At 44.2% G+C, this 13,250-nt stretch overlaps 1 protein-coding gene across 1 annotated transcript in view; it reads right to left on the bottom strand.

Annotated features, from left to right (window-relative positions):
* dnah7 (dynein, axonemal, heavy chain 7) overlaps positions 1-13,250 on the bottom strand; it is a 468,798-nt gene that overhangs the window by 184,603 nt on the left and 270,945 nt on the right. Inside the window, exon 40 of the mRNA XM_078228625.1 lies at positions 5,304-6,176. Coding sequence (XP_078084751.1) covers positions 5,304-6,176 — 873 coding nt within the window. The remainder of the gene's footprint in view (positions 1-5,303; positions 6,177-13,250) is intronic.

Genomic DNA, 13,250 nt, shown 5'->3' on the forward strand with positions numbered 1-13,250 from the left:
CTCTTAATTTTCTGGCGCTTTCTGAGATCTGGCTGTAGCTCCTTGGGTATTTCTCCCTTTTTACTTTAAACACTGTAAGAAGTCTTGCAACACCATGTTATTTGGAATCACAAGCTTTCGGAGCGCTGCTCCTTCATCAGGTGAGCAGAGAGATAGTTTTCACAAACACGGCATATATAGACAAAGACACAATTGCAAGATAATGGTTGGAATGCGAGTCTGTTCAGGTAATCGAGTCTTTACAGGTACAGACAGTGCAAGTGGAGAGAGAGAAAATCACAGGTTAAAGAGGTATGAATTGTCTGAAGCCAGGACAGATAGTAGGATTTTGCAAGCCCAGGCCAAATGGTGGAGGTTACATGTAGTGTGACATGAACCGAAGATTACACTATGCGTCACCCCTACCATTTGGCCTTTCATTTTTGTAGCAGCTCTTTGACTCTTTTTTTAAACTTAAGTTCCACTTTTTTTAAAACTCAAAGCTCTAATTTCTGAGGGCTATTTTCTTTTATTCCTTTTCTGTATATTTCTAAACTTCTGACTGTACAGACCAAGATGTGGAGATGCCGGCGTTGGACTGGGGTAAACACAGTAAGAAGTTTAACAACACCAGGTTAAAGTCCAACAGGTTTATTTGGTAGCAAAAGCCACACAAGCTTTCGAAGCTCTAAGCCCCTTCTTCAGGTGAGTGGGAATTCTGTTCACAAACAGAGTTTATAAAGACACAGACTCAATTTACATGAATAATGGTTGGAATGCGAATACTTACAACTAATCAAGTCTTTAAGAAACAAAACAATGGGAGTGGAGAGAGCCTGTCTTGATGTTCTCTCCACTCCCATTGTTTTGTTTCTTAAAGACTTGATTAGTTGTAAGTATTCGCATTCCAACCATTATTCATGTAAATTGAGTCTGTGTCTTTATAAACTCTGTTTGTGAACAGAATTCCCACTCACCTGAAGAAGGGGCTTAGAGCTTCGAAAGCTTGTGTGGCTTTTGCTACCAAATAAACCTGTTGGACTTTAACCTGGTGTTGTTAAACTTCTTACTGTGTACAGACCAATCCATGCTCACTCTGTGCCCATCACTCAGAGTCAGGCTGCGTCCCAATATCTCAATGGGTCTATTTGCCCAAAGACAGGCATTTTGGTGAGAATGTTTTTTTCTTCAGAATTAAAACTGGGTACTCACAGGTTGGCTATATCATCATAACCTATGTTATCCTTCTTGCCAATGCAATGAAGCACCCAACAGATTTTGTCAGGAGCACAAAGGGTATTTATTAACAAGGGAAAACTGTACAGAGGCCCGCAACCTCAATGGCCACCCTGGAGCTGCTGTCCCTACATGTCTTCTACATGCTTTCAGACTGTCTCTTGCCTCAAAGAGATCTCCACCCCTGGGGTGATAAGCCACTCTCAGTCCCAATTGGTTCCTCAAGCCAGGTGACCCTATTCTGCTGTGCTGCTTTTAAAGGTGCAATCACCACAAAGTCCTAGTGAGTTGCAAGAGTGGGCCCAAGTGTGAATGCAGGACCCATCCTCTCAGCAATGGTCCAGTGATTCCCTCAAAAGCCATGAAATGGCTTGGAGGGCTAGAGAAGATGTCTCCTGATGATCACTTTAGTTTTACTCCTCTTGGAATCTTGCAGCTATTAAGGTATCATGGGCACACCTCCCACGTTTCCCATCCTCCATGGCAGCTGTGAGCTCATATTATCCCTCAGAATCCCCCAGGGTTCCCACATTTCCTCATTTTCATCTTCTGAGGAGAGCTCCTCCTCCCTCTCCAGTTCATTCTGACATGGCCTCACCTCTTTGCATTGCCAAATTGTGAAGGGCACAAAAAACTGCAATCATTCGGCAAACCCTCTCTGTTGCATCCTACAGAGAGCCACTTGACTGGTCCAGGCATCTGAACCACATCTTTAGCAGTCCAATGGTCTGTCCGATAATGGAGTATGGGGTGGTATGATCAGTGTTGTACCTTTCCTCAGCAGGAGTCTGAGGGTGACGCATTGGAGTCATGAGCCACTGTTTAACTGGATAGCTCTTACCCCCAGTAACCATCCCTGCAGTTGTTCTGGTCCCTCAAAGATCTCAGGCACCTGGGATGGCTGAAGATGTAGAAGTCATGGCAACCCCCAGGAAACCATGCAGGGTCTTTTTTTTATGGTAACACACCAACTGCATTTCAATGGAATGGAAGCCCTTGCAATCTCACAGGCTGAGCAAGGAATTATTTTGTTCTTGTAACTCCTGGTGGGTAGCTCCCAAAACAAAGGGTCAAGGTCGTAGTCATGAATTATAGCAGCCTTTTTTTCCAATTCAGCAGAAAGTCCTTTCGTTTCAATATGGAAAAAGAATAAAACTTTGGATTTATTTTCATGTCACATGGAACCCAAAGTGGGACGGTGTTTGATGCACACCTTTGGGTTAAATATGGCATTGAGATTGTCAACAGTCTGATTCAGCCTCAAGCAGCTGCCAGTGGAAAGGATCGAACTGGTAATGAGGGAAATTTGCCGTTCTTACTTTCTATGTGACTCCATGCATACAGCACTATGCTTGGCTCTTAACTGTCCTCTGAAATGATCTAGCAAGACACTCAGTTGTACCAAACTGCTACAGAAAACCAAACAGACCAAATGCCATCGACCTGGGCACCAGAAATGACAACATCACACCCTGCCAGTTCACTCTGCAAAGTCCTACTCATGAACATCTGAGGAGTTATACTAAAATAGGGACAACTATCTCACAGACTAGTCAAGCAACAGCCTAACATGGCCATACACACTGAATCATACCCTACTCCCAGACTTCTATATCACCATCCAAAAGCAAAATACTGCAGATGCTAGAAGTTGAAATACAAACAGAAAATGCTGGAAATGTTCAAAAGGTCTGAACCTAGTTCTGATGAAAGGCCATGACCTGAAACATACCTCGGTTTCTCTTTCCACAGATCCTGCCATGCCTGTTGAGAACCTCCAGTATTTTCTGTTTTCATTTCATATTTCCAGCATCCACAGTATTTTGCTTTTGGATTAGTATTTAATTATTTGCGATAATTACCTCTCTTGACATTCTGCTCTTCACCCCAATGAGATTTCCATTTGTCTCTTTTCCCTTAATCTCTGTAGCATAAGGGTCTGGCACAAACAGGTTAATGTAGGACTGATTACAGTACACACCGAGTACACAGTCATGTAGGAGAACACCTTGGACTGAGCCATGGGCACAAAAAAACATGGAGATAGTCGGTAGCATAAGGGTCTGGCACAAACAGGTTAATGTGGGACTGATTACAGTACACTCTCAACTGCGGATGGGCTGAAGCAGACCAATGGATATCCCATGCTCCCTCTCCAAGGCCACCCGACTGCAAATGTTGCCATGATAGAGGGTCAGACAGTCGGATCAGATGACCCTCTCAACTGCTCGCTGCCAGGACCTGTAAATGGCCATCTTGGGTAGGCCCCGGAATAGACTTACAAGGAGGCATACCTCCCTCCTCGCTTCCTGCCCCTCCACGCACAACCCCCCCCCCCCCACCATCCACACTGGGTGACTGAAGATTAGGAGCGCGGGGCTAAAGTGCAATCACATATTGAGGAGCAACCCCAACAAATATCTAGAAAGGGGCTGCAATCTTGGAGAATCTTGGAACACAGACTTCCCAGGTTAATTCTGTTTCGCTCTTTACAGATGACTGCCAGATTGCTGAATATTTCCAGCATTTTCTATTTTTATTTCCTCCATTGCCATTCCTGAGAATCTGTCCCACCAGCAGGACAGATCCACCAAAAGGAGCTGCCCTGGGACACCTCAATATTGACTCATTTTAGAAACCATCCCTTTGAATTGGTTAATTGCACATGTCACTGTTTAAAAGCGGGAACACAGTAAGAGTTTTAACAGCACCAGGTTAAAGTCCAACAGGTTTATTTGGTAGCAAATACCATAAGCTTTCGGTGTCCCCCTCACTGTTTATATTTCCACCTAGCTTTATATCATCAGCAAACTGAGATACATTACACTCTGTCTCTTTGTCTAAGTCATTAATATAAATTGTAAATTGCTGAGGCCCCAACTCTCGGCCCCATCAGCTTGCCAATTTGTAAATGCTCCATTTATATCTACTTTTGCTTCCAGAAGGCATTTGATAATGTCCCTCAAAATAGACTGTTAACTAAAATCAAGCTAATGGAATTGACAGAAAACTATTGACCTGTTTTGGAAAATTTATCTGAGTGACAGGAAGCAGAGTAGGATGTGACTCATGCGACTAATTGGCAGGATGTGACTCATGTGCTGGAATTTTCCCATCCTGCCCACCACAGGAATCGAGAGAGACTCAGGAAACACCTTTTTCTCCGGAGAGATCACAGTTCCTGATTTTCCCTGCCCCACACTGGGGATGTCACGAGGTTCATGCCCACAACCAGGCACAGTGCCAACCTGTGTCAAAGGGCAGTGCCAGGGCAGGCCCTAGTGGGAGCCTGATTGGAGGGGCTGGGGGGCTCAGTTATGTGTGGCGGGGTGGGTAGAGCAAGCACTGAGAGGAAAGCAATGCTGGTGATAAATGTCTGGAGGTGGGGTGGAAGGGAATACCAGCAATGACTGTCCGGGCTGGGAGCCACTTCCAATACTTCCATGGTAGGGGGCGAGGCGGAGTTCTGATTGGGACACCCATTAAAGATGGTGTTCCAATCTCTGTTGAATGTGTCTTGCCAGCTTTATGAGGCCCCACCCCACCAGAGTGACAGCACAAACCATGCTCATTACATTTTTTTAATCTAAGAGGCTCAAAATCTCAAGTGAAAACTTGTCTGAGTAGCTGGAAAACTTCACGTTGGTTTTCAATCTGAGCCTGAAACTTTGAAAAAGTTTGGTAAGATTCTGCCCTAATTCTGATATTTGGGGCATCCAGGACTACGGGACAGAGCCCAAAAATAGTGCTAGGCCTATCAGGAGTGAAATTAAGAAAACTTCTACACAGAGAGGATGATAGAAATTTGGAACTCTCTTCTGCAAGTGGTAGCTGATGCTAGGTCCACTGTTAATTTTAAATCTGAGATTGATAGATTTTTGTTAACCAAAGGTATTAGGGGATATATGAGACAAAGGCAGATGTATGGAGTTAGATCATAGAATCTCATGATCTCATTGAATGGCAGGCGGAATAAGCTTAAGGGGCTAATTGGCCTATTCCTTTTTCTAACTGATTCAAAAACTTACCACACAGAGGTGGTTAATTAAATATAATTTATTTTCATTCAATGTGAGCAATACACTTACCTGAAACCAGTTTATGGTGCAACAGTTGACAAGTGCTGGGAACTTCCTTAGCCTGTTACGGAAAGAATCTCCAATTGGGCTCATTGCTAAAACGACATGTAGTTGATTACGACAACGGTCAATAAACATGTTGAAAAGTGCCAATGGACTTCCATCAGTCTGCTTTGATTTATCTCTTTGACGGTCAATTAGACGCATACGTTCACAAACCTCCTGTTTCTCATCCACAGCAAAGAGATTTGGCACTTCTCCTGCATTCAATAAATTGTTGATGTCTTCTAGAAATGATTCTTGTTTAATCTGAGTGTCAGTAAATAAAAAAACACCTTGCATCTCGCCTTCAGTAGCTTTTCGGAATATTTGTTTTAAATCTTCTCGCCATTCACTAGAACCGTAACTCTTGGAAATTTCCACTTGAAACAGAATGTAGTCAGCCATATGTGATGCAAGACGGGTTAGTGACTGACGACCACTACCTCCAACTCCCACCAAAAGTGCATGGCTATGGGGCTGCTTTAAAATACGGGAAATTCGAGAGACATGCTCAATTGCAAATCTGAATACAACCAGATTCATGGGCTTCTTACTGATGATATTAAACTCATCCAAATGACTTTCAACCACTTTTCTTAAATGTCTGCTATCAAAGATCTCTCTATAGCCTTTGTCATCACCTTTTGGATCACTGAAATCGCAGAACATAAGGCTACGTAGTTCATCTTCCATCACTTTGCCATCACCATCAGCATCAAGGTGTATGAAGAGCTCATTAAAGTCCTCTTCCAAATGATTCCCTGTCACTTCTCGGAGACAGTCAACAAGCCAAGCTCGATCTCCATCATCCACCAGACGATCATAGTAGACACGTAAAACCTGCATTTTAGACATCAATAATCCATGATTAATATTTCTGATCCCGCCTTTGTCAACATTGTCCCTTTGAGAACACCTCCCACTGCCAGGAAACCGGAAGATCCCACTAATGTGAAAGGCCAGAAGGTTCCAGCAACTACATTTATTTGTAGCATTGTACATTAAAAACATACATTTCCTAATCCAACAACCACAGTGCTAGTTTGTGCCTATTTATAATTCCTTTGATCCTACCAGAAGTTTGCCAAAAAATAGGAATAAAGTGTCCCTTTTCAGAGGGGCAGCAGGAATATAACTGTAATTTTAAAAACTTTAAAGGACTCTTAGCCATTCAGATTGAAGTCATATTCCCAAGATTGTGGTCCACGCCAGTCTTTGCAGTGCCTACCGGTTGTGGAAGCCCTCGGGCATATCAGCAAGCACTGCTGATTCCCTCTCCAGGGACAGCTGGGTATGGACATTTGTTTTATTCTTTCACAGGATGTGAGCTTCACTGACTAGGCTCACAAGCATAAGTTCAGTTTTTAAGCTATACTGAGCAGAACATCACTGCTCCAAAGAGTTACTTTTTCCTCAATGGCCATTGGGGAAAAAGTAACTGTTTGGCGCAGTGATGGTTTATGACCAGCTCTCGACCCCTGTAGGATAACACTCAAAATATCCCTGTCCAACACCGTAGGCCAGTGGTAACCTTGGCCTCCAGTTCTTGCCAGTTCACTGGCCAGACGTCCTCAGCATGGCTATGATATGCTCCCAGGTAGAGGGAGTGAGTAGTGCTCCAAGCTGAAGGCCTGAGCTCATCTGGAAGGAAGTCCATTAACCTCTGACACAACAGGAATCTAGAACATTTCTATCAATTGAAACTGATGGAGAAGGCCCCAAGAGTAGCCCTACTGACATCTGTACATTTTCTGTGGGTCAACAGAATCCAAAACCATGAATGATTCATGAGGATCAGCAGCAATACTTCTCATCATCCAGGAAAGACTGTTCTCGAGCAAGCTAGTTGGTGAAGGATATACTGAAGGCATGCTTAACACACTTTTTTATTTACAGAGTTATACATTTCAGATATATAGCCCCTAACCTAACAACTGTAGTCTGTGTCTATTTATAGCTCTTTTGAAGTAACCTTAAGCAACTAACATGTAACCCCCACCATTTGGCCTGGTTTTGCAAAATCCCACTAACTGTCCTGATTTGTGACAATTCACACCTCTTTAACCTGTGATTATCCCTCTCTTCACTTGCATTGTCTGTACCTGTAAAGACTTGATTACCTGTAAAGACTTGCATTCCAACCACTATCTTTCAATTGCATCTCTGTCTATATATGCCGTGTTTGTGAACCCACCTCTCCACTCACCTGAGGAAGGAGCAGCGCTCTGAAAGCTCATGATTCCAAATAAACCTGTTAGACTTTAACCTGATGTTGTGAAACTTCTTACTGTGCCCACCCCAGCCCAACGCCGGCATCTCCACATCACTAAACAACTAAGTGCCCAATATGAAAGGGGCACCTCTAATCCATCATAACGAAAACCCAGGAAGGAAATTTAAATCAAAATGCATAACATTCCTGAGGTTGGTGAAGTACTCCTGCCATTCCTCGTGCCAATTAATCATGGATAGCATTGATCATACCAGCAGACATGGTCTGCTCCCTCCTTGTCCAGGGACACTGGGTGCAGACATAGCCATGGGAAAAAGGCAAGCAGTCAGACTGAATGACCTCTGCAACTGCCTGCTGCTTGGACCTGTTTACTATACCCAGGAGGAGTCCAGACGATCTCCTGATCTGCACTCCACAACTCATGGCCAAAAATTAGGAGTGCGGGATTGAAGTGATACCAGAAATTGAGAAGCAGTCTCTTCAGATAATGGAAAAAAGGCCTGCAACTTCTCATCTCTGTATGGCATGGGAACCCATAAGACATCGGAGCAGAAGTAGGGATTCGGCCCTTTGAGTCTGCTCCGCCATTCAATGGGATCATGACTGATCTGATGCTATAATCCTCAACTCCACTTTCTTGCCTTATCCCCATAACCCTTGATCCCCTTACTGATCTGGACAGTCTCCAATGACAGTATATCTTTCCTTAGATAATGGGACCAAAACTATTCACAGTATTTAACTAGTGTCTTGTACAGTTTTAGCAAGAATTCATTATTTTCATACTCCATTTAAATAAGAGCCAACATTGCATTTAACTTCCCTATTGCCTGCTGAACTTACATACTAGCTTTTTTGTAATTTATACACAAGAACCCCCAAATCTCTCTCAGCTGCAGCTTTCTGAAGTTTTTCTCCACTTAAATAATATTCAGCTCCTTTATTCTTCTTACCAAAGCACACAACTTTACATTTTTCTACATTATATCCCATCTGCCAAGTTTTTGTCCACTCACTTAACCTGCTGCAGGGAGTGGCACATGGCACTGCTGCCTCACAGCACCAGGGACCCGGGTTCAATTCCCGGCTTGAGTCACTGTCTGTGCAGAGTTTGCATGTTCTCCCCATCTCTGTGTGGGTTTCCTCCGATTGCTCTGGTTTCCTCCCACAGTCCGAAAGATGTGCTGATTAGGTGCATTGGCCATGCTATACTCTCCCTCAGTGTAGCCGAACAAGTGCCGGAGTGTGGAAACTAAGGAGAGGATTTTCACAGTAACTTCATTGCAGTGTTAATGTAAGCCTATTTGTGACACTAGAAAATAAACTTAAAATTTAAACCTGTATATATCTATTGCACAAGACTGCCGGATGTAACACACTCCACGCCAAATCTTCAAGCACTACTGTGTCGATTTATAGTGAATGCCCAATTATTACCCACCACAAACACACACATAAACATGGTTAATATGCAGTTCATACAACAGCCAATTGAGCATAGACATTGGCTATTGACTGCTGTTGTGTGCATGAGCATGTAAAGTTACACAAGTACCAATGATGTCCTGGATTTTGAGGAATCCTACCATTTGCAAACAATAGCATTCTCTCTCTCATATTTTGCTGGTTGTTCTGGGAAACATTACAAAGGTCTCTGCTCTATGAAGGAAATAATTAGGCACCCACTTTACATATCCATCCACTGCCTGTTAACTCGTATTTCTGGTGTGGCTAGTGGGACACCAGAATGAGATTGAGATGTAAATGTTGGTTGCTGTGCTGTAGTGGTCTTGACAGCTATTGGTAGTGATGTGTTTATACTGAATTTCATACTTAATACAGTGGTTGTCAGCTTCTGTCTGGTGAATTGAATTCTACAAAGAGTTCCTTTGATAAATCAGATGAGTGCTCCTCTGCCTACATATTCAGGTTTGGCTCTGTTATGGCCTCAACTGCCTGGTATCACTTGATGGAGCAGTATACACAGCCTTCATGCACACAGTTCCTCTGAAGATATAGAATGCACTGACTGACGGATGATATTCAGTATGGCTCAAGAACAAAGGGAGAGAGCAAATAGATTCTTGGCATAACACTGGATTACCTGTTGGAGGAGGTCCAAATGAGAAGGAAAGTCCTGTAGTTGTTGGGGAAAAAAATGCCACAGTGGCTATTAATACAGCGAATGTGGGCAGAAATCACTAGTCAAGTCACGGACAAGAACCTACCCCCAGAACATGTGCTCCAGTGCTGCAAGAAAACAATTTGAAATAAATTGTTAAGTAAGATTCCATCTCACAAATATAATTGTTAATAATTGCACCAATATCAGTACCATATCCTGATCGCACTTCATTCCCTATCTAACTATACACTAACATTCAACATTGCACATTATTGCATCCCTTACAGGCACTAGACACACCTCGGACACATCTGATAACTCTTCAACCACGTAAGGTATCACACACAAACACACCCACCATTGACAATCACCAATGTTTTTCTGCCAGAGTAAGGTCGGCATGACCTGACTGTGGGAGGGCAAGTACAACTGCATGAACTCACTCCCTTTGAGCAGACAGGTGGTGGTTAGGAGAGGGAATACAGATGCCATGCCTACAGACGGAGGAGCTGCTATGGGATAACTTGCTTCCGGACAAATGGCCTCTCCAGCTTCTGTGGCTATTTCAGATCGCTAATTCCGAATCCAATCTTCATTCACTAGCTCTATGTGGTCTCATCACCACATCTACCCATTGTGGCCACACTTGCTGCACTTTTACCCTTTCAGCTTTTCCACTGCAAGTTGCTGGGAGTAAGATCAATCTCGTTCACACAATGTATCCCTGGATGAACCTGAAGGGGAGAAAGAGCCAGCTCATCCCCCACCTCTGGACAAAGAGCAGGAGAAGGATAATAACGAAGAATGCACTGTGTCAATACCACTGTTGTGAAGGCACCAGAGACTGACTTCATGTGTAACTTAAAGGTTGGGGTCCAATATGGATCCTCAAAGTGATGCAGTGATAAAGTTACTGAACTAGAACAAGAGTTCAAATCCCACCATGGCAGTTTGAGGAGTTTAAATTTAATTAATTTGGAATTGAATGTTAGTCTCAATAGTTGTGATCATGAAACCATCACAAGTTGTTGCAAAAATCCATCTGGTTCACTAATGTCCTTCAGGGAAGGAAATCTGCCACCTGGTCTGGTCTTGTCTACATGCAACTCCAGATCCACAATAATGTAGTTGACTCTTAACTGCCTTCTGAAATGGCCTAGAAAACCACTTAGATGCAAGGAAAATTATGGATGGGCAACAAATGCTGGCTTTGTCAGCCTGTCAACATCCCATAAAAGAATTTTAGAAAGTAGTGACAGAAGTGACATCAGGTAGGAGGAATAGCAATGTGGATGCCACATTGCCAAAGACAAGGACATATACTAGTTCTGCTGTAGACGAGTAAGATGAGGACATAGTAGAGCCAAACTTTTGAAGACGACTTATAAGTTTAACAGACCAAGAGGGCGATTCTCCTGGCCCGCTGCGTGGCTCGAGTAGTGCAGCAGGCCAGGGGACATCAGCAAGGGGCCTATAGCGGGATTCGCGACCAGCATCCGGCCGATCGCGAGAGTCCCGGGACCTTTTTTTCACTGATTTCCAGCACGAGGCTGATTAGCAGATGGAAATTCACATTTTTGTATGATCAGCGAGCCCAGGACGGTATCCTCCGGACTTGCTTGTGTCTCCCCCCTGCCAGTAGAGGTTCCCACCAGTGAGGACTAAAGTAGGGAGATTGGTGAATGCGGGCCAGTCAAAGGGGACTAGGAGTGATCACCCTGCTGGTGAGGACAGAGGCCATTAGCCACCCCCTCCACACCCCACACCCCCCCACCCCGGAAGGTTGGGGGCAGGGGGTTGCTCCTTGGGCAGTGCCAACCTAGCACCCTGGCACTGTCAGTCTGGCACCATGGCACTGCCCACCGGGCACCTGGCAGTGCCAAGGGAGCGGAGTCAATCAGTGGTGGTGAGGGAGGGACCACTGCGCAATGGGATCATTGGGAGAGGGAGTGGGGAGGGCAATCAGGGCTGCACATGGGGTGAGGGTGCGATATGGGCTGGCCTGGGAGGGGCTGTTGGGGGGATGTCAGGGAGGCCGGCAATTAGGGAGGAAGTGGTTGGGAAGCTGGCGATCGGGATGAGGTGGGGTGGGCTGGGAAGAAATTGGAAGGCCATCGCTTCAGGGGACTGGCCCGCATTCACCAATCTCCCTACTGACAGATCGGCGCATGTGCAGTGGCCGACTCAGTATACTGATTCTGGCCTCTCCTGTCCCCACTTACCAGTGTAAATGTCTCTGAGGCACAGAGTGCCGGAGATTTGTTCAACTAAGTACGCCCAAAAGCGGGCGGGAAAATCTCCTTTGGGCACTTAGTTTTTTTTGAGAGAATTGCCCCCCAAATGTTTGTGAAATCAGCCTGTAAGCTTATGGGTCATGAGTAGAAGGATGGAAGGATTTTTGCATGATTTCAGTCAAAGACTGAAACCTATCCTTACTAACATGGACAGGCAACCCAGACTACTGAAAGCTTGTGCTGAGATGGTGCAGTCTGGGTTGGGCCATCATAGTCCGTAATATCTCAAAGCCTACAAAGAAGGACATCTGAACTGCCACCCTGTGTGCTGGTACCATTTGGATAGCAATTCACAGAAGCACCAGAGTAGGTACAGCATTTATAGATAGCCAGTAATAGTAAGCAACAGGGCGAATAGTTTAATAAGTGCTGTTGGTTGTATCATATTTCTTTTCGTCCTGTAGATAAAGAGAAATCATAGCAATTATGTCATGATTGAATTGATGGTCTTTTTGATTAGGTCATTCATGAGAGACACATTGAAAGGATTGAGTGGAAAAACAGGTTAAACTTGTTGGATCCTCAGTGAAAAGTAAGGTGTGTGTCAACAATGCACCAAAAATGGATGGTGGAGGTTGTCTCAAAAGTGGTCTTCAATTAGATGGGGTAAGAGTATCCCTCTTGGGTGTGAGGTGTCTACCTGAAACTCGCTGATGTTCCCCCATCATTATTCTTTTCCTCCTCATCCTTGTTGTCTTCTTATTCCTCCTTTTGTGGTTCCTGAGCTTAATACATTGGCATAATTGTTCATTGTAAGGGATCATGACCACCAAATTATGAAACGTGCAACAAGCCATCACAAATCTGGAGCCTTGTCTGCCTTGCTGCTCCTCTTCTACCTCTCTCCTCCAGCAACCTATCCTGCTCAATTTGTCCTCATCTCTTCTTCCCATTCCTCCATAAGGTGGCCCCCAGCAAGAGCCACAATACCTTTTCTCGTGGTGATTTCTATACGATCTCCCATAAGGTACAGGAGCACAGCACTCAGTGTTTTTAGGTGAATTCCTCAAAGAATTTTCAAAATAAATGTTGGTAGTGTTCTTGAAGTCTTCCCAAAGTATTCCAGAAAGTCCTACTCAAACTCAGATTAATCAGTTGATCTTGAGCAGCAAGTGTATAAAGCAAACTAACCATGATTTATTGGTGCTCAAACCTCTCACTAGTAACTTCCTCACTTTTGATCAGCTGGTTGCTGTTTGGAGAGGTTGTTGCTTATGATACTAAGGAGGAAGAATGGTGTACAACCTCTTTAATGAGTATGC

Source organism: Mustelus asterias, chromosome 14 (genome assembly GCF_964213995.1).
Source record: "Mustelus asterias chromosome 14, sMusAst1.hap1.1, whole genome shotgun sequence".
Lineage (NCBI taxonomy): Eukaryota > Metazoa > Chordata > Chondrichthyes > Carcharhiniformes > Triakidae > Mustelus > Mustelus asterias.